The sequence below is a fragment of the Culex quinquefasciatus genome, chromosome 2, assembly GCF_015732765.1.
Source record: "Culex quinquefasciatus strain JHB chromosome 2, VPISU_Cqui_1.0_pri_paternal, whole genome shotgun sequence".
Classification (NCBI taxonomy): Eukaryota; Metazoa; Arthropoda; class Insecta; order Diptera; family Culicidae; genus Culex; species Culex quinquefasciatus.
Window position 1 is genome coordinate 188,395,785 of NC_051862.1, and position 23,121 is coordinate 188,418,905.

The window sequence follows — 23,121 nt, forward strand, 5'->3', positions numbered from 1 at the left end:
AACGGTAAAGACAAGTTATCGGCGATTTTAACCAACCAACATGTAGAATTAAGTATGCAGTAAATTTTTGATATTTCCAGATTTTGCTTTAGCAAACATTGTTAGAGTTTAGATAATAGTCCTGAAAAAGCCCATGACAAAAATAAACTTAATAAAATAAAAGCTTCTAAAAACACAAAAAAAGGAAAAACTTAAATCAAGAGAAGTGATTTTTTTTTTGTTAAATAAAAGTTGCCCAAAATAACCTCCTGAACACGAGAATAAAAAAAGTGGGTGGTAGATAGGTAAATAATAAATTTCAAAATAATGATCAAAAATCAAAAATCTTAAATGATGCTCTCTGAACCCTATCGAAATTAATAAAGTAGCAAACTACAACATTAAAGTAAGAAATTTAGGGCGCTAAGCGGGCTTCGGTCTTAAACTTCTCAAAAAACCAATTATTAAAAAAATGACCTTTCAAAAGCATTAGAAAGAAGAACAAATAAAAATGTATGAAAATTTCAGATTTGAAAGTTTGACTTGTTTTATGTGACTTTGCCAATGTTTTGAAAATAACATATTGAGGGGAAAACTTTGGCTGTGTCTGTTACTACCTGAACAGACGGAAATAACTTGCTAATATCATTTTTTTGTTATTTGAAAATACTAGGCCAATAACATTATATGTTATTTATACCAAGATTTATTTTTCGTCGTTATGATTTTTTTGTTATTTGATTGTTATTGTAAAAACAGACTAATAACACATTTAGTTATTCTTCGAACAAATCTTTTTTATTATTTTTTGTTATTTTAACAACTAATCCGATCATCCCGATAACATTTGGAGATATTTTTCTATAACAAGAAATGTTATCCAAAGTTGTTTTGGATTTCAACCAATATCTGATCAATAACAAATTTTGTTATGATAACATAAACTGTTATTAAACCTTTATGCAAAAATGGAATTTTTAAGAAGATTCCATAACAATTTCTGTTATTTTAACAGTATTTGTTATTGAAATGGCATGAATTTTGTTATTTCCGTCTGCCCGGGTAACATTTCCCGTATTGTAAAGAAAAATAAAGCTGTGGCAAATATTTTATAAAATTAATGTAGCCCTTCAAATTTGGCTTGAATATTTTTTTTAACAAAGCTTCATAACTATGATGGAAATAGATGTCATATCTACTGCAAACAATCAGAAATGCATTTTCCTGCATTGAAATTTAGCATGTTTAGGCTCGTTTTTTCTATTGCAAAACAAGTAGACTTGTCTTAAGTTTATTTAAAAACACATTTTTCATTTATATGTTGAAAATATTACTTGTAATTAATTATTATTTTTTATATTATTTGTTCACCCCCTCAACTTTGGTCATAGACATAAAATTAATTTTTTTTTTAAATTATTTGCTTATATTGGCGATTTGCGGTGAGAAATATTAAGCTAACCTGGGACAGAAAGAGGAGAGGCAGGTCAGCTTAAAATTTCTCGTTGCAAATTGCCAATATAAGCAAATAATTATAATTGACTTCCGGTGATCAAAACATTATTGTAAAGCAAAAAAATATTTGCAACGGATCAAGTATTCAATACATTGCGTTCTGTCCCAGACTATGCCTCTACGCGTCTTTTATTTCATCTTAAATGTTAATGATATCACTTTTAGAAATAAATATAAGCAGATAAATGCAAATCAAAATATTAAAATGGAACAAAACAAAACGTAAAACAAGAGAAGTAAAGTTTTTCGATGAGCAAACGTCACCAAAAATGACCGCCTAAACCTGGGAAATTAAAGAAAAGCAAATCTTATCTATAGAAAAGTATTTCATTTGCATCATACCGAACCATACATTTTTTTGCAATTCCGTAATCAATCATTTAAAAAATCTCTGAAAATTTATTTAAGCAAAATATCAAGTTTAACTTTTCAGCATTTATTTCAGTGCTGAAAAGTAGAACTTTTCAGCATTTGTTTTGAAAAGGGTTACTATTCGATTCTGTTATTTTTGGTACAGAAAAGAAGGCTGTTTCGTCGTTCAAGAATGACAGGAAAAGTAATTAGTTTCACGACGGAATTGCAAAAATGACTTTTTTAAATCGCCTTTAACTTATCAGGCTGAGCAATTCTCTACCAAGACCGGAAATGGATTTTTGATTTGGCTCAAACTTTGTGGGGGCCTTCCCTATGACCAAATAAGCTATTTTGTGCCATTGGTTCACCCATACAAGTCTTCATACAATTTTGGTAGCTGTCCATACAAAAATGGTATGTAAATACTCAAACAGCTGTAACTTTTGAGTGAATTTTCTGATCAATTTGGTGTCTTCGGCAAAGTTGTAGGTATTGTTGAGGACTTTTGAGAAAAAAATAGGTACACGGAAAAAAAATTTGCAGATTTTTTTATCAACTTTTTTTTCACTAAAACTCAATTTCCCAAAATACGTATTTTTTGATTTTCGAGATTTTTTGATATGTTTTAGGGGACAAAAATCCGCAACTTTTGAGCCATAGAGAGACATGGTCAAAAAATCTGCCGCCAAGTTATGAATTTTTTGAAAAAATAGTGATTTTTGGAAAAAAATCGAAGTTTCATGCAAAAACAAGTTTGACATTATTTTTTAATGCTAAATTGAATTTGCAATGAAAAAGTACTTCACAGATTTTTTGATAAAGGGCTCCGTTTTCAAGATATAGCCACAGAAAGTTTGATTTTAGCGAAATATTTGCAGTTTTTCAATTTTTAAAAATAGTGACCATGAGTGACCATTTCTAAAAATATTTTTTTTGAAAAGTTCAGAAAATTTGTTATAAAATTGTCTAAGAGACATTGAAGATTGGACCTCTGGTTGCTGAGATACAGCGGCTTAAAGAAAAAGAAACACGAAAATTGAAGTTTTCTAAGTCTCACCCAAACAGCCCACCATTTTCTAATGACGATATCTCAGCAATTAATGGTCCGATTTTCAATGTTAATACATGAAACATTCGTGAAATTTTCCGATCTTTTCGAAAAAAATATTTTGTAATATTTTTAAATCAAGACTAACATTTTAAAAGGGCCAAACATTGATTATAACGCCCATTTAAAATGCTAGTCTTGATTTAAAAATTGAAAATCGGACCATTAATTGCTGAGATATCGTCATTAGAAAATGGTGGGCTGTTTGGGTGAGACTTAGAAAACTTCAATTTTCGTGTTTCTTTTTCTTTAAGCCGCTGTATCTCAGCAACCAGAGGTCCAATCTTCAATGTCTCTTACACAATTTTATAGCAAATTTTCTGAACTTTTCAAAAAAAAATATTTTAAGAAATGGTCACTCGTGGTCACTATTTTTAAAAATTGAAAACTGCAAATATTTCGCTAAAATCAAACTTTCTGTGGCTATATCTTGAAAACGGAGTCCTTTATCAAAAAATCTGTAAAGTACTTTTCGATTGCAAATTCAATTTTGCATTAAAAAATAATTTCAAACTTGTTTTTGCATGAAACTTCGATTTTTTTCCAAAAATCACTATTTTTTCAAAAATTCATAACTCGGCGGCAGATTTTTTGACCATGTTTCTCTATGGCTCAAAAGTTGCGGATTTTTGTCCCCTAAAACATATCAAAAAATACGTATTTTGGGAAATTGAGTTTTAGTGAAAAAAAAGTTGATAAAAAAATCTGCAAAAATTTTTTCCGTGTACCTATTTTATTCTCAAAAGTCCTCAACAATACCTACAACTTTGCCGAAGACACCAAATTGATCAGAAAATTCACTCAAAAGTTACAGCTGTTTGAATATTTACATACCATTTTTGTATGGACAGCTGCCAAAATTGTATGAAGACTTGTATGGGTGAACCAATGACGCAAAATAGCTTATTTGGTCAAACAGTGTCTTGCGAACCTTCGTGGTGAACGGACACTAGAGCTGCGGTATTTTTTACTACCTAAGCTCAGAGTTATTTCAAAACAAAATTCACAGTCTTTTTAAAGACTACCTGAGTTATTTTCCAAAATTTTAAAACAGTCTTTTCAAGACTAACCCCACCTGAAATTTTGTTGTATTTTACAAACGAAGCCATCTTTTTAAGAGAACTTTGCTTGCAAAATGCGTCAAAACAAAGGTAAACGCAAATCTTCTGAAGATTTGGTCGTTACGTCGGTGAAGCGTTTGAACGCTAAACCGGCTAACGGAAACAGAAAAAGAAAACAGCCTCTTCTGAGGTCTGATTCTGATTCTGAATGTGAGGTCAATCCTCCAATTCCATTGACAAACAGTTTCGGTGTTTTATCCGAAACTGATGACAAGGAACCTTCTCCTCGTACTGAGCCTTCTGCCGTCGGAAACGAGTAAAGGCTCCGCCAATTGTTGTGACTTCCGTCTCCAATTTGGCCAGCTTTCGAACGCAACTGAAGAATTGCAAGGAAACTTGCAATTTGAAGGTTTCGTTCCAGCTTGGTCGAAGAGGAGAATGTCGCTTGTTGACGGAATCTTTACAAGATCACCAAACTTTTGTTGGTTATTTGAAAAACCACAAACACAATTTCTACACGTATGAGACCAAGAATGCTCGGCCATTCAAGGCGGTCTTGAAAGGTCTCTCCAACGACTTGTCGGTGGATGAGATCAAAAACGAACTTAAGGTGTTGCTTGGCTTTGCCCCATCCCAAGTAATACCAATGAAGAAAAAATCAAACGGGAATATTTCTCGCTTTGGTTTGACTTCACAATTTTATCTGATTCATTTCAACAGAAATGAAATCAACAATTTGAAACTTTTGGACAAAGTTCAGTTTTTGTTCCATGTACGGGTAAAGTGGGAGCATTTTAAGAAACATGGCGGTAATGGCCAGAATCTGACCCAGTGCCGGCGTTGCCAGGCATTCGGTCACGGTACTGATCATTGCGCCATGGTTCCAAAATGCATGGTTTGCGGGGATTCTTCTCACGACAAGGACAATTGTCCCGTGAAAGAAGTCACCCAATTTAAATGTGCAAATTGTGGTGGAAATCACAAATCAAATTTCTGGGATTGCCCCATCAGAAAAAGGTTTTGGATTCTCGTGCTAAGCATCAGCCGAAATCCAAACCGAAATTTTCTCAAAGTCAGGTTGTACCTGCATCTTTAAATCAAACGTTCGTGCTGTCTCACTCGAACAATTCTAGAAATAACCCTACCGTGGAAAAGTTAGGTAACAACAATGGCATTTCTTATGCTAACGTCGTTTCGGGTTCATCCACGAATTTTAAATCCTCTACCAATCTTTCTGAAATTGGGCAGGTACCTCAAATCTCATTTGAAAATTTTTCTGCTGGCAACGCTTTGGGATCTTCTGATCTCGGCGATGTTACGTTTGAAAAATGACTTTTTGCAAAACTCACTGTTTGGTTTGATTCAAACAATGAGTAATGCTACATCCATGATGGAAGCTATCCAGATTGGATTAAAATTTGCGAATGATGTTGTTCTTACCCTGAAGTTTAATCATGGATCTAAGTAATTCCATCAATATTATGAATTTTAATGCTCGCTCTTTAAAAGCGAAAGAAAATGAATTTTTCAACTTTTTACGAGTTCATAACGTGCATGTTGCTGTTATAACCGAAACATTCTTAAAAACTGGCACTTATTTGAAAAGTGATCCAGATTATAAAGTTATAACTAATAACCGAATGAATCGAAATGGCGGTGGAGTTGCAATAGTTATCCACCGTAGTATGACTTATAGCACGTTACGTGACTTTAAGTTAAAAGTTATTGAAAGTTTGGGCATTGAACTTGAAACTTCTTTTGGGAAAATTATGATTGCAGCTGCATATTTGCCATTCCAATGCACTGGGGAAAATAAAAATTATTTCAAAGGGGATTTGAATAAACTTACTCGGCATAGATCTCGATTTTTGATCATCGGTGATTTTAATGCCAAACACCAATCTTGGAATAATTCAAAAGTAAATTCCAATGGTAAAATTCTATTCAGAGATTGCACTTCTGGTCTTTATTCGGTTTTATACCCGAATGGGCCAACTTGCTTTTCTTCTGTTAGAAATCCATCAACAATTGATTTGGTGTTGACAAATCAAAGTCAGTATTGTGGTCCTTTAGTGACTCATGCTGATTTTGATTCTGATCATCTTCCAGTAACTTTTTCACTTTCTCATGAAGCAGTTACCAGACCCAATAGTTCTGTGTTTAATTACCACAAAGCTAATTGGGACAGGTATCAGCATCATATTGAGAATAATTTAAATCATGATTTTGTTTTAGAAACCAAAGCTGATATTGATTCAGCCTTGGAATCTTTAACTAATGCAATTTTGGATGCTAGGAATATTGCTATTCCTAAAGTCCAAGTCAAATTTGATTCTCCCATTATTGATGACGATCTTCAGCTTCTGATTCGTCTGAAAATGTTCGCCGAAGACAGTATCAACGTTCTCGTGATCCTGCACTGAAGCGAATTCAAAAGATTTGCAAAAGGTTATTGACCACAGATTCACTCTCCTGCGAAATGAAAAGTTCGCAAGAGATGTCGAACAAATTAAACCTTATTCCAAACCTTTTGGAAACTTTCAAAGGTTCTTAAGAAACCTCAAAACCCATCCCTTCTTTAAAAGATGGTGATAATATTCTATTAACTAATGGGGAAAAAGCTCAAAAACTTGCTCAGCAGTTTGAGAGTGCTCATAATTTCAACTTGAATGTTTTGAGTCCTATTGAAAATCAAATTTCAATAGAATTTCAGAATATTGTTGAACAAGAATTTTCATCAGATGAAGTTTTTAATACGGATCTGAATGAAATAAAATCTATTATCAAAAAATTAAAAATATGAAAGCCCCTGGTGAGGATGGCATTTTTACATTTTAATTAAAAATTACCAGAAGCAACTTTAAGTTGCTTGGTCAAAATTTTCAACAAATGTTTTGATTTGGCATATTTTCCCAGTAGTTGGAAAAATGCCAAAGTTATTCCGATTTTGAAACCGGATAAAAATCCTGCTGAAGCCTCAAGCTATCGGCCCATTAGTTTGCTTTCATCTATTAGTAAATTATTCGAAAGAATAATTCTTAATAGAATGATGACGCACATTAATGAAAATTCAATTTTCGCTGATGAGCAGTTTGGATTTCGCCTTGGGCATTCAACTACTCATCAGTTGTTGAGAGTTTCAAATTTAATTCGAAGCAACAAATCTGAGGGCTATTCTACTGGCGCTGCTCTTCTAGACATAGAAAAAGCATTTGACAGTGTTTGGCATAAAGGTTTGATTGCGAAATTGAAAAGGTTTAATTTTCCGATTTATATCGTGAAAATTATTCAAAATTATTTGACGGATCGTACTCTGCAGGTATGTTATCAGAATAGCAAATCTGATCAACTACCTGTACGTGCTGGCGTCCCTCAAGGAAGCATTTTGGGTCCAATTTTATACAATATTTTTACTTCTGACTTGCCTGATTTGCCCCCAGGATGTCAGAAATCACTTTTTGCTGATGACACAAGCATCTCCGCCAAAGGCAGAAGCCTTCGTGTCATCACAAGAAGATTACAAAAGCTTGGATATTTTCAATTCTTATTTGAAAGAATGGAAAATTACTCCAAATGCTGCAAAACTCAACTTATTATTTTCCCTCACAAACCAAGGGCTGATTTTCTTAAACCAAAAAGTCATCACATTATAAAGATGAATGAGGTAAATTTAAAGTGGGAGGATCAAGTGAAATATCTTGGACTTGGTTTTGACAAAAACCTTACTTACAAGGATCACATTGAAAGTATCCAGGTTAAATGTAACAAATATATTAAATGTTTGTATCCACTTATAAACAGGAATTCTAGACTTTGTCTCAAGAATAAACTGTTAATTTATTAACAAATTTTCAGACCTGCCATGCTTTATGCTGTGCCGATCTGGACAAGCTGTTGCTTAACCAGGAAGAAAAAACTTCAGAGGATTCAGAACAAAATTCTGAAAATGATTCTGAAACTTCCTCCCTGGTTCAGCACCAGTGAACTTCATCAATTAGCCGAAGTTGACACTTTGGATGTTATGTCCAATAAGATAATTGATGCATTTCGACAAAAATCATTGCAGTCTTCAGCTGCATTGATCCGCTCTTTATATAGTTTATAAGTTAGTTTTAAGGTATCCCTTTTCCCTTTTGTACATGTAGGACCTCCTACATTTGAAATCACTGAATAGCGAAAGCTACAATATTTCATGAATAAATGAAAGTTGCTATTATTTAAAATTGAGGTGAAAAGTCATCGTTTGTGATTGGACACTCAATAATATTTTAACTGAATGAATGTACATGGAAAAGAAATTTGAATAAATATATAAAAAAAAAGCTTATTTGGTCATAGGAAAGGCCCCCACAAAGTTTGAGCCAAATCAAAAAATACAAAAAATATAAATGGTCGAAATCGGCCGATTTCGTAGAGAGTTGCTCAGGCTCGAGTTTCACAGCTGTGGTGTGTTGGACAAAGTTATAGAGCATTAAATTTACTATAATAATCTCACTTTTGGGAATATTTGGATGGAAGTATTGCACCCTTCAGGCAGAACTGTAAGAAAGCTTGATTTTTCATACATTTTTCCGATTTTTTTTCCATACAAACTTTGTACTTGAGTATCAATGGGTAAACGTTGTCCGATTTGGCTCATTGTCCTTAAATAGCTCAAAAAACAATATTCAGTTTGTGGAAAAAGAGCCCCATATATAGGTTATGTTGTTTCCACGCTCTATAAAAATAAGTTTTATGTTGTATGAACAATTGTTTATTGATGGCCTCTAAAGTACATTAATAGATAATTATTTGAGCAATATGAATTGGTCTGCCGCACGCCAGGTTCAAATATTTGCTTTCATTCTAATTCCTCAATCACTTTATTAGCTTGTTTCACATCGCGAAAATCAATGCCACATGATGCACAAAAACTGTTGTGTTTGTCTTCACAACACAAAACAACTCCAGTCACTTCAACGGAACAGGAACCCCGAGTGCACACAGCCAAGCCGGCGTTCGGAACCCCGACCACGGTGGCCAACGTCCATGGTCAAGGTAGTTGGTATTTGTCTGTGTTTCCAAGCGTGTACAAACAATCTTTGGCCGGTTGTACAGTTTAACAACAAATTTTGTTTGCTAAACATCAACAGGCGGATCAACATATGGTCCGGTTGAGGGTGATGCCACGGGGAATACTGCTATCGGAATAGTTGAAAGATGACGGAGAAGTTGGCAATGTCTTTGGCGGGGTGAAGATCATGACTGCCCTCATGTTTGGCGAGAGCATGAGAAGTGGAGTGACTTGCTAATTTATTACTGGTAGTGTACGAGTGCTTCAAGGTTGAACAAAAATTAAATAAACAGCTCGGACATAAGTTTGTATGTTACGATCCCAAGAACCCTGGGTCTTCGGGTTCCGGAATGAGGAACAAATTCCCAAAGAGTCAAAAGCCCGTGAAGGTACGAACATTGCGTAACATTTGTTTTGATGTCGTCGGCATCGATAATCGCAGTTAAACAGCTGCCGATTAGCAGGTGATTGATGTACTTAGTCGTGTACTTACTAAGCACATGCTGCAGGACCAATAGACTAGTACAAAACTAGTTTTACAGCAGTAGCAGCTTTTTCCTCAAACAACTGCACACACAAAAACTGCAGCAGCTGCAGTAGGTTAGTGTGTGCATTGTTGGGGTGGTTTGTACAAAACTATTTCTAATGATCTGCGGCGGTGGCTACAGCTGATCGTGTACACGGCACCAGGGGTACATCGAAGTATGATGCAATTCGATGAGGTAGTCACGGGTACTTGAACCGGTTTGCATCGCTTGGATTGCGTCTCGTGTGTTTTACTGTTTTCTGAGATTTGCACAAGAATCAACTGTTTTACGAGTAAAACAAGTGAAAATACTTAAATCAAGAACAAACCATGCAATTTTCGTAATTATTAATAGGCGCTACTTTAACTACGCTTAGCTTTAACCACACATCACTTATACTTGAAAATGATTATCAAGCTAGTTATTTGCTCAGATGTTCCGCCTGGCACATCCTCGACCGTTGAGAGCTGTCTGTTCTCAACCCGTTCAATTACGGAATGTCTCGCGTGCATTAAGCCGGTTCACAGGTTATTCTTGATATGTCGATAATTCCGACGTTTCTATAGTCTGTACACAATTGAAGCGAATCAACTGTAATAGTTAGCCGGAAGTCACATGCGATGATAATTATCGTGTAACGAATGCATTTTGTGCGATCAGTTGAGATAAACTGGAGGAATTTCTTCACATGCAAAAAAAGTGTTCATGTGAACATGCATCTGTAACGTCATCAACAGGTTATTCAACAACAAAAAAGAACAGACAAAAATCGCAGCAAAAAAAAGTTGTTGCACTTGCTGGACCATCAAAAGTGACGTGATGACCTTCATCGAGACCGGTTTTCCGGACTTTTGGTCAGTTACACAGTTCGAAAGGGAACTGCATAATGCACGGCAAACCGGTATTAAGGGAAGAAGAATGTAAAAGCGAAAGGTAGCGCAGGCTCGGAAGGAAGTTCTATTCCATTGGGATATGCGTTAAAAAAAGAAAATTTAAAATGACAATGTTCCGTTGTGTGACCCGATTTTTAAATTGGCAGTGACGGTGTTTGAATTTCAAGAACACAAAATGTCTCATTTACCAAGATTACAAGCTCAGAGAACGCATCTTGTCTTGTCACAAGTCGCTTTTTGACGTTCCGAGATAAACGCGATTTAATGTTTGACCTTGAATAAACAAAAAATAGAGCACGGAATGTAAACAATAACAAACACGTTTTGTTAAGCTCACCGTTCAGTGCATTGTCCCGAAGTTTCATTAAATTTAGTTGCCGGAGTCCCGAGTGTGTTAAACTGCTTCTTACTGAATTCCCTTTGGCATCAATTTTCTGGGTGTGTTAAAATAGCACGATCAGATCGAAACTTCTTTCATATGAAGAGTAAGAATAATGCATGGTTATTTAAAAAATGGAATTTTAATTTAAAAATGTCTGAAAAAGTTAAAGATAAAACATGATTACAAATTGCGCACATTTAACAAAACAAAATTTGTATTGACTTCAATTAGTGTAAAAATTTCTAGCTATTTTATGCTAATTTTATTGATCCTTGTTTTTACCTAACTTTTATGGTTTCAATTCAGCATGTTTAAATTTTTAAGAAAGCTAATTTGATATTTTTTTAGGTTTAATCTTAACGAATTCAGTTTGAAAGATTTTTCCAACTCGAACAGTGATTTTTTTAATTAGATCGGATCATCATGATTTTTTTAATTAGATCGGTTTATAGCTAGGATAATTTTAAGTTTTTTTTTTTGATAAAATTTAGCATAGAATATTTCAAAAGATAATCTAAAATATAGAAAATCATGATATAAAACCATGAGCATTAGTTCAAACAAGAACAATTATTTCATAAAAGAGTATGAAATTGTTTTGCAGCCTTACAACTATGAGTAGTTGGAACAAAGGAGGTTGAGGAATTCCGCTATAGAACGTTAAAGTTGATGAAAAAAATCTTTTCATGCAAAAATGTATTTTTTAAATCGCAAATAACTTAGCAGCATCCAATTATACCTTGCACTCTTCGACAAAGACATAATTGTCACACATTGAACGCAAATAAAAAAAAATATAAAAATTGAAATAACAAGCCTAGGTCTCAGCATTTGGATGAAAAAAGTGTTTTAAAATGCATTTTACAGGCGAACAGTTGCTTTCCAATCATTGGTTTTAAAAATATCGAGGTATTGACGGAATTTTTTTTCGCAAAAAAAAAATCTTATCGTGGGACTGTATATTGGTAAGGGACCATCCATAAACCATGTGGACACTTTTTTGGGAATCTGTTACCCCCCCCCCCCCTCGTGGACAATTGTCCATACAAAAAAATTTTTTTTTGGATCGTGGACAATCGCCATACCCCCTAAAGTGTCCACGTGGTTTGTGGATGGTCCCTAATTCATGAAAATTTAAAATGTTTTCAAAGGAGTTCAAACATGCTGAATATGATTATAAACGCGGGAAAATGCATTTTAACTGGTTTTCAGTTGATTAAACTTTAATTTTCATTAAAATTTTGAAGTTTTTCGAAACACATTTTTTTTGCTCCCTAATTATTCAAGCCAACTTTGAAGGGGGGCGCGACATAAACTTTGAAAAATATTTGCAACGGGGTAATTTATGGCCCACTAAGCCAGGACCCTAAAAATGCTTGATCAAAAAAGGTTGAGTTTGAATTTTGTAAAGAATTAAAAAAAAATTATTGCCAAAATCAGCTCAAAACATTATTGTTTTTTTAAATATCTGTTGAGTTAGAAAGAAGTTTTATTTTTTTCAAGAAAAAACTGCACGGTAAAAAATAATATTTTTCATAACAATATCATCTCAAGTTGATTAAATTAGGGTTTAAGCAATACTTATATTTTTTTTATTCAAAACTCTTATAATTTTTTTATTAGTCGAATGGATGACAAAACCACTGGCTTTTATGTCGAAACAAAGTTTGCAAAACATAATCGGGGACATAACAAATATAAATTATTTTCATAAAAAATGTAGAAGATATTAGATAAACACTGACAATGTTGTCCCGAGAAAAATATTTTTTTAAATGCATGAACAATGGTCATAGTCATATTAAACAATTAAAATCATCAAACCGTTTTTTAAATATAATTCGTCTATTCTATACTTCTTAAAGATTCAAAAATGGTTTTGATTGATTTTTAGTGAATTTTTAGATCGAAGCTTCTTTAGAGGCGGAGTTGGATCTTAGTGGGTTAACGTGAATCTTATCGAAATGAGGTCATTTGACATCATTTGAATAATATTTTCGGATATTTTCTCTTACCTGCAGAATATATCCCGCCGACACCAGCAAAAAGACCACCACATCCATCACGGTGCTCTTCACGGAGGCCTTCTTCCGGTTCGGATTAATCTCCGACTTGTCGAACGAAAACGGTTTTCCATTGCGGACCATCATTTTGAGCTCTCCACTTCCTTTAAATTTCTTCACAATACACTTTCACAAAAACCCTTTTTTCTTCCTTGATCGCTTTTTCCCTTTTGTTTAATCACAAACTTTTCACAGCCTAATGCCAACCCGGCAGTCTTCACCCATCCAGAAAGTTCGCCAGTGTGTGTTTGTGTTACGTGAAGAAATGCCTTTTTTTCCTGGGCACGTGGAGAAAAACTAGTTTTTCCGCAAACACTCACTTTTTCTCTCTAACACTCTGCTGCAGGCCGTACAGTCAGCCGTTGCAATATCTCTTCTCGCTCGCCGCTGCCAACACTGCCGATGGTTATGTTAATGTAACATTTGTTTCCACATTTCACTTTCAGCACCCAACCTCTTCTCAGTCTGGTGCAACCACCTTGGCTCAGTACCTTAAGCCGTTTACCGCCTCAGTACCTTTGGTTTAGAGTAATTTTCTGTTTGTTTGAACCACTCGGTTGGACTGCTCGAATCGAGCTCAACCTTCTTCTTTTATCGTGCAACTGCGAAGCCTGCAAACTTCCTGGAAGAACACGACGTTATCTAACAACAACACGCAAAAAAACAAAATCCACGAAAGAAGCTCCTAGAAGGACCTGGCTGGAGCACGTCCACCGCCGGCGACGTTCAGGATTCGAGTGAGCGTCTCGCACGAACGGCCCGAACAGCCCGAAGTCGAGACAAGCGACGCCGCCAACAACACACGCGCGAACCCACTTGTCTTGAAAAATGTAGATTTTGCACACACACACACACACACACACGTAAAGAGGGGCGCCTCTGCGTGCCGGGAAAATTGTGCTGCTGCTGGCGGACGAGCTTGAGAAAATCTTGATGACCCCCGGCGGCGGTGCGCCTCCACTTTGACCTCTTGTCGCCGCGGAGGAGTTGAGGGTACAGAGAGGTTGTGAGGGATAGGGAGCGCCCATTGTGCAAAATGATGCATTATAAAAAAAAATCATCTTTATTTCATTTGACAAATTGCTTGTTAAATAGTAAGCATAACTGGATATATTGAAGATTGAAATAATTATCTAGCAAAGGAAAAAGTTTCAAAAACAAAAACAAAATCGAAAAGTTCCCTAGAAATTCGAGGAAACATTCCTGATATACATTTTTGTATTTTTTTATTTGTATGAAACTTTGGAATCGACCTTATGAAAAATTAGTCATTTTGCTTAGGGACCATCCATAAACCACGTGGACATTTTTTTGGGAAAGTTGTACATAATTAAAATTTACCTAAATCACCCACCATTTAAATAACTTTTTATCACAAAAACTCGATTTTGACAAACTTTAACCCTTCGATTATTTTCAATTTTTTGATGTTTTAATAGACAAAAACTTTTAGCTAAAGGATATAACGAACTTTTTGTTTTTAGCCAAGTTATGAGTTATGAGTATCGAGAGTGCATCAAAACATTTAAAAAAAACATGTTTAGATGTGAAATTGGATTCTTTGTACAGTGGACTTTCTGGCTGTCGATCTTCTCGATATTATTGTTTCTCCAGCTGACAATATTTTTTTCAGTCCCTTCAAATACATAGATTGCTTTGATTTTCTGTTCTAAACTATAACTCCCGCTCTCGATGGCCCCTTCAATATCGACAACGAGAGAGTCCCGTAGAAAGCATTTTATAAAATTTTGAAAAGGTGCTCTGTTTTTAAATTAAAGCCATTTTCAGATTAAATTGTTCAACAACAAGTTCTATGACTAGCCCTTTAGGCTGTTCATGAAATATTAAATAAATAAATTGAATGTCTGTATTAAAAAAAAAAAAACAATCAAAGACATCAAACAATTAGATCACATTTTAACATGTCATAACAACATTGTGTTTGGATTAAATTCCTATACTTTCTATATTATTACTTCTAAATTGAAATAAAAAAAATATTCATTTCGTAAAATTGTGAAATTTATGAAAAAACTTGGAATGTTGTCCAAAAGCGTACAATTTTAACTGTGTTTACTTCAATTTGATGTTTTTCTATTTTTCAAAATAAATAAGTAAGCAAAAACTAATGCATTTTTCCAGAACAACTTTTCAGTGATAGTTTTTTTTTAAATGAAGCTTAAAATGGTTTATTATTTATACTGAGAATATATCGTTGCAAATATTTTAAAAATATTTAAATATGTCTCAAAGTGAGTCAAGGAATTAAAGAGCAAAAATATATTTTTTGCAATTCCGTCGTGAAACTACTTACTTTTCCTGTCATTCTTGAACGACGAAATAGCCTACTTTTCTGTACCAAAAATAACAAAATCGAATAGCAACACTTTTCAAAATAAATGCTGAAAAGTTCTACTTTTCAGCACTTGTTTCGAAAAGTAACACTTTTCAACATTTTATTTATTTAAACGATTTATTGTCAAAATACATGAAAATTCGACTTAAAATTTCACTCAATGGATGTTTTTCGAAATTGCAAAAAATGTTGTATGGAACTCGTTGCAAAACTTGATTTTTTCAGCACTCGTCGTATTTATCCAACTCGGTGAACCTCGTTGGATAAATGTACGACTCGTGCTAAAAAAATCCTCTTTTTGCAACTTGTTGCATAAACTACTATTTTCATATGCTTTTAATTTCAAAGAATAACGAATTGACAATGATTTATTATATATTTCATTCTTTTTAAATTGAGTGTGTGTTTAAAATCATTTTAAAATATTTTTTGAAATATTTAAATAAAGGTGCACAACAACGCAAAAAAAATTATAATTTGTAAAGGTTTTTCGAATCAAAATTTCATTTGAATAAAGTTTATTATTCCTCATTCGTTTTTTCAACATCGTAGTGTTGAGGATATTATACTTTAAAAAAATGCAACGACCATTGAAATTTGAATGTTTTTTGTATAAAAAATAATATCAAGGTATTTAATTGCAATCTTCAAAAACAATAACTATACAAATGTAAACAAACAAAAATTAAAATAAGTCAATTAAACATATTAAAATCAAGATTTATGAATCTAATTTGCAACACTTTTTCTACTTTTATCAATTATTAGTTCCGGCCCGCCACTGCTTCAGAAAAATCAGATCTGGCCCGCAGGGGCTGCTCTTAGTCAAGTGCTTGTAGATAGGCCATTGAAAAACTAAAATTTTCTTGTTCATTTTTCTTTTATTCGCTGTATCTCACCCTAGTTCTATTTTAGGTTTCATGAAGGCCATTAAAGCCTTCTGAGGTTGTATGAAGATTTTCAGAACCATCATAAAACCTGCAAGGTTAAAATGTTACTAGGCAGCAACCAGAAATCCAAACTTTAATATTTCGTATGCTAATTTAAAGGAAATTTTCTGAACTATTCGAAAAAAATAATTTGAGCTAAGATAAAAAACAATTCGAAAATTTTGTAGTTAAAATCAAAAAAAAATCTGATGAGTACCTTTTGATTACATTAAATAATAGAGTGTAACAAAATTGACTTTTTGGCGGGCATTCAGGGGTTTGTTCCGGTGGGCATACTGAGCCCAAATCCCAAATATGAGCTTGTTTGGACGTAACAGGAGCTGGCGCTCCGACCTTTAATTTTAAATGGGATTTAACCCGTAAAAAAAGATTTTTTCAAAAATGTCACTTTTTGAGGCATTTTGGCCACCAATGCGTTTACCAAAAACATCACTGGCGTGTAGGCCAGATCCTTGCGCATCTTTTGGTGTATATAACATTGAAGTTTGGAGCACCCTGGAGCTCGGTACAGACCTTCAAAGTTTGGCATTTTTTCGAAAAATCGTCCCCGGCAAAAAAGATATGCGTCGCACCTCGCGACGCCCGAGACGCCATTTGATTTTGCGCAAGGATCTGGCCTACACGCCAGTGATGTTTTTGGTAAACGCATTGGTGGCCAAAATGCCTCAAAAAGTGACATTTTTGAAAAAATCTTTTTTTACGGGTTAAATCCCATTTAAAATTGAAGGTCGGAGCGCCAGCTCCTGTTACGTCCAATCAAGCTCATATTTGGGATTTGGGCTCAGTATGCCCACCGGAACAAACCCCTGAATGCCCGCCAAAAAGTCAATTTTGTTACATCCTATTAAATAAGTTCAGCAAAAAATATTTCAGTAAAATTTATGTTTTTTCCAGTGAATAACACAATTTTAAAAAAAAGAAGTCGGCATCAAAATTTTGGTCCGTATTTGTCTACTGTTCAAAATACCTACAGTACCTACAATTTCACCTAAGATACCAAATCGATCAAAAAATTTCTCCAAAAGATACAGAATTTCGAAAATGTACGTCCCATTTTTTTGTGGACAGCTGTTAAAATTGTATGGCTCAAAATGGCTTCATTGGTCATAAGGGAGGACCCCTACAAAATGCATGAAATCTTCCGATTCCGTAAAGAATTGCTCATTTGCGTTAGTATCTTTGATTTTTTAAATGCACTCAACATCCCCTGAAAATCAAAAATTAAAAACATGACCCAAAGTTTCAAAAATTTCTAAAAGAACTTGAATCGTTTAAAAACATTTTCAAGTACAAGTTCGATACGCCCCTGCACGCGGAACCTTACCCTGCCCGCAGATCATCGGTAATTTAGAAACAATTGAGGGCTCAAGCACCGGATGATCTTTGCAGCTATCGCCCACCAGGTCAGGTGTCTCTTCGGAGAAGTTATCCGATGTGTCAATTACAACCGCGAGAATGCGAGATGGTTGATGTCTAGCTGGCTGTTGCGGCAGCATCAGGGCTGCAATTTAGTTGCAATTAGAGCCGCTGCACCAAGCTGCGACTGCGCCCTTTAGAGGGCAGATTGAAATCTGAACATGGATGCCGCTGGTGCAGTCAGACTGGAAGCTAGAACTGCAGACGGGGGTTGATTTTGAATTGCAAAGCAGAATGCAAGTAAAGTGGTCACCTTACGGTGATTACTCTGGAACTTGTGATAAATTATTGCTTCAACCTTCTCTGTAGTCAGTAAAGAAAGGTTATTAGGGCTGTTGGAAGTGTGCCCACGTGATTGTTGAGCACGCTGTGATGGCTGTAAGTGATTCAGTGACATTTATAGTGCCATTTTTTTTTAATTTAAAAATGTTCCTAAGGTTCCTGAAAATTTTCGATCCATGATGGTGGTTCATGAGGCGATAGTGGAATATTTAAATATTTATTTGGTCATCATTGATATTTTAATAAAATTGGATCGCAGAACTCGTAGTTGAGCAAATAATAAATATGAAAAAACAGTCCAACATTCCGGACTGCAGGCAATCAATCACTCTACTTTGATTTATTTTAGGAAGTCTATCTCGAACTTGATATGGCAATTGTCCTAGTAAAAGGCAGACTCCATTGTTAAAAAATTATGAGAAATAAGTTAAAAATACTCTTTTAACCCACAAAACTTGCTATAATACAATTGACGTCAAGCAATCTACACCATCACGAACCGTGACGTTAAACGTTCAATATAAATGGAATATTGAAAAAATGAAAAGTTGTTCGCATTTATGACTTTTCCTTGTTCTCCAGAACCCTGTCCTAGGACTATTGAACTCATCAAATTAACCAGTTTGCAAAATCAAAATGCCTCCATTTAAAAAGTCAATACACCGCAAAAAAAACTTGCAACAGCTTAATTCTACACGACGGCAGGCAATTCGCGCGTGCGTTCGAACTTTACAGCGACGAACCCCCGACCAAGCTTCACAGGCACTATTTCTTGATTATTCCACAACTCTATAACATCGCGCCAGCGCACGTCAGAAACCAGAAAGTGAAACCAAATCACCTCAATCTACCTGGCGCGATCCCACCTGCACTGTCCTATCCTGCTCGACGGCTGTCGGTACACTGACGGTGCAATTGCTCGGTACTCGACGACCCCTACGACGGCGACGACGCCGCCTCGTTGCCACAATATGGTCATGCCTGGTTTGGTTGAGGTTTCCTCTTCTACGTGTCTCACTACATGTTGCTGCTTCTACTCTATGCTTCTATGCCAGTTTGGCTTCGAGCTGTTTGAGGTTTCTGCAGAAACCTCGCGCCGGTATGCATTACGCGGGCGCAAGACTTGATCAGAAGTGCAGCCAGTTTGCTTAATGTTACTCAAGGTGGTTGAACTTGGTGCACTGTTTAGAACTTGTTCTGCCGGGTGCGAAACAAAGAAGTTGTTCTAACCAGTTTTGCAAACAGAGGAAATTCTTGTCACTATGAACGTTTACTTAATAATTACCTCCGTGATTACAGATTGTGATGAAGCACCACTCCCAGGTGCATACCATCCAGTTGTGTAATAAACCTTTCTACCTTAGCTGGTAAAGATAATGGGCAAATTTAGCCATTTCTATGCAAAGCTGGCTCCGAGCGAACGAACGCAAAAAAAACATACTGTCAAGTACCACGTGCATGCGGAGAAAGAGTGAAGCCATCAGCCCTCTCAACTAAGACAGTAGTGGATAGGCAGAATCGGGTCATTTCAGTGGAAAGAGAAATAATATGAATAAGATGGAGTACAAAATGAGATGTGTGAAAAAAAATGGGAAAAATATGGAAACCATTTAAAAACAATCACTATCCACCTACAGTATATCCACTGCCGTTCTCTTTTTATCATATTTAAGTTAAGTTTGACGAATACTTTTCGAAAAAATCCATAAAATCTAGTAATTTGTTCGGAAACTCATTAAAAACAACACCAAGTCTGTTAGTCCTGTCGTTACACTTCCACACATAATTGTCCCACCAAGTATTTTGTTTCACGGAATCATATGATTGGTTTTACGAAACCTGTTGTAAACAAGAAGATGATTGATAAGAGTGATAAACTGCGAACTGGGCCAATTAGGAACATATCATGTGAATGGGGACCGAGACAATTATGCGTAGAAACACAGAAATCGGTCGAAAATTTTCAATCGCGTTTTTCACAGTCGTACCTTTTTGTAAATGGGACAATTATGCGTAAATAAGGAGTTTAGCTTCATAAAAGCATAAAAATATTACTTGAAATAGGATAAGATAAAGTAACCAGACCTTCAAACTTTATTAACGACTGTAAAAGAGCGATTATCTGGGACTTTATTAGGTTGTAATTTTTTGTAATTTTATATTAACTACACAGCAAAAAAAAGTTTAATTTTGCAATGGTTGGTTTAGGTTGTATATTACCTCATTTTTGAGTAATAGTACTTTAAAAAAATGTGTAAAAATGTGAACCTGATGAATATTCACCAGAAACTGATTAAAATTCATTACTTTTTGATGTAATATTACCAGGGATGGAATAATCGCGAAAAAAACAATTTTGCTTGCGAACTTTCTTCACCCACGAAAGAGAGAGGAGGGTAATTCTCTACCAACTCACACGATATCGGGAAAAGTTGCCCCGACCCCTCTTCGATTTGCGTGAAACTTTGTCCTAAGGGGTAACTTTTGTCCCTGATCACGAAACCGAGGTCCGTTTTTTGATATCTCGTGACGGAGGGGCGGTACGACCCCTTCCATTTTTGAACATGCGAAAAAAGAGGTATTTTTCAACAATTTGCAGCCTGAAACGGTGATGAGATAGAAATTTGGTGTCAAAGGGACTTTTATGTAAAATTAGACGCCCGATTTGATGGCGTACTCAGAATTCCGAATAAACGTATTTTTCATCGAAAAAAACACTAAAAAAGTTTTAAAAATTCTCCCATTTTCCGTTACTCGACTGTAAAACATTTTGGAACATGTCATTTTATGGGAAATTTAATGTACTTTTCGAATCTACATTGTCCCAGAAGGGTCATTTTTTTATTTAGAACAAAATTTTTCATTTTAAAATTTCGTGTTTTTTCTAACTTTGCAGGGTTATTTTTTAGAGTGTAACAATGTTTTACAAAGTTGTAGAGCAGACAATTACAAAAATTTTGATATATAGACATAAGAAGTTTGCTTATAAACATCACGAGTTATCGCGATTTTACGAAAAAAAGTTTTGAAAAAGTTACTTTTTTGCGTTTCTCTTTGTTTCGTCGTCCGTGTCTGTCGCGGGTGACCATGAATGGCCATGATCGATGACGACCAACTTTTTCAAAACTTTTTTTCGTAAAATCGCGATAACTCGTGATGTTTATAAGCAAACCCCTTATGTCTATATATCAAAATTTTGTTATTGTCTGCTCTACAACTTTGTAGAACATTGTTACACTCTAAAAATAACCCTGCAAAGTTAGAAAACACGAAATTTTAAAATGAAAAATTTTGTTCTAAATGAAAAAATGACCCTTCTGGGACAATGTAGATTCGAAAAGTACATTAAATTTCCCATAAAATGACATGTTCCAAAATTTTTACAGTCGAGTAACGGAAAATGGGAGAATTTTAAAACTTTTAGTGTTTTTTCGATGAAAAATACGTTTATTCGGAATTCTGAGTACGCCATCAAATCGGGCGTCTAATTTTACACAAAAGTCCCTTTGACACCAAATTTCTATCTCATCACCGTTTCAGGCTGCAAATTATTGAAAAACACCTCTTTTTCACATGTTCAAAATGGAAGGGGTCGTACTGCCCCTCCGTCACGAGATATCAAAAAACGGACCTCGGATTCGTGATCAGGGACAAAAGTTACCCCTTAGGACAAAGTTTCACGCAAATCGAAGAGGGGTCGGGGCAACTGCTGTGTGAGTTGGCGGAGAATTACCCAGGAGGCAAATCACGAAAAAAAAATCGCTCCCGAAATTCTCCAAAAAATCAATCTGCTGATGATTTTTTGTGAATTTTCTTGTCAACACCACTCAAAAATTTTTATTTCACATTGTTTACACACATTGCCCACCTACAAAATGTGACAGGACATTTTTCGATGTGTGACGTTACACTTGCAAGTGTAGCAGTGGAAAAGATGTTCCGCCGAATAATGAAGATGATGATTTTTTTAGATTCTTTTCACCGATCTTTCGTGTGCGAGAGAGGAGAGCCATGCTCCCTTCGGATTTTTTCTCTTCATAAACATCCAAAGATTTCCTTTTGATGATTAATCCATCGCTGACTATAAGTGAATTTTTTGGTTGATTTTTTGCTCGGGGGACCCCTTAGATATTTTTTTTGGTGATAATTTTATCATATGACGGGCTTTCTTATAAAAATACACTGAAACAAAAATACACGCCACTTTTATGTCATTTTTCAATTTTTAAGTTTAAAAGTTAAATTTGAAGGTGATGTCACGATTTTTTTTCGTTCAAAATTTTTGAGGAAATAGCCTAAAATGTTACTAAAAGACTGACGAAAAATGCAGGATGGTAGGTCACTCCTAAAAAAATACAAAAATCATTTACTAAAACTGTTTTTTTTAAAGTGGTCTAAACGTCAAAATTTTTAAAAACCGGTAGTCGGAATCGATTCCCCAGATAATTTTACACAAAAGTCTCCATATTGACCATTGTCCTATGTCCAATCCTTGGGAAGATATAGCGGCTTTAAAAATAAAAATGTTGAAAAAACAGGATTTTTGGTGGTTTTTGGCATTTTCTATAAGACAGACTTGGTTTTTCACTCTCGTAAATATTTTTACCGGAAAGCTCGTCCAATTTCCCATAAGTTTGCCTTTGACAGCTTTTTGATTTATATCGTTTTTATATTTACGTAATCAAATTTACTATCCTGGTTTCTACCACACTGAAAAAAATATTCTATTTTCAGTTATTAAGCTTATATCTGTAAGCCCTTACATTCAATTGAAATGCTGTCAAAGGCAAACTTATGGGAAATTGGACGAACTTTCCGTTAAAAATATTTACGAGACTGAAAAACCAAGTCTGTCATATAGAAATTGTCAAAAACCACAAAAAATCCCGTTTTTTCAACATTTTTATTTTTAAAACCGCTGTATCTTCCCAAGGATTGGACATAGGACAATGGTCAATATGGAGACTTTTATGTAAAATTATCTTGGAAATCGATTCCCACTACCGGTTTTTAAACATTTTGACGTTTAGACCACTTAAAAAAACAGTTTTAGTAAATGATTTTTATATTTTTTTAGGAGAAACCTACCATCCTGCATTTTTCGTCAGTCTTTTAGTAACATTTTAGGCTATTTCCTCAAAAATTTTGAACGAAAAAAAAAATCGTGACATCACCTTCAAAT

The 23,121-nt window shown here is 34.9% G+C and overlaps 1 protein-coding gene across 1 annotated transcript in view; it reads right to left on the bottom strand.

Moving 5' to 3' along the window:
- Positions 1-13,675, bottom strand: part of LOC6035249 (short-chain dehydrogenase/reductase family 16C member 6) — a 29,125-nt gene extending 15,450 nt beyond the window's left edge. The window contains exon 1 of the mRNA XM_038254853.1: positions 12,888-13,675. Coding sequence (XP_038110781.1) covers positions 12,888-13,022 — 135 coding nt within the window. The 5' untranslated portion in view covers positions 13,023-13,675. The remainder of the gene's footprint in view (positions 1-12,887) is intronic.
- Positions 13,676-23,121: the final 9,446 nt, after the last annotated feature.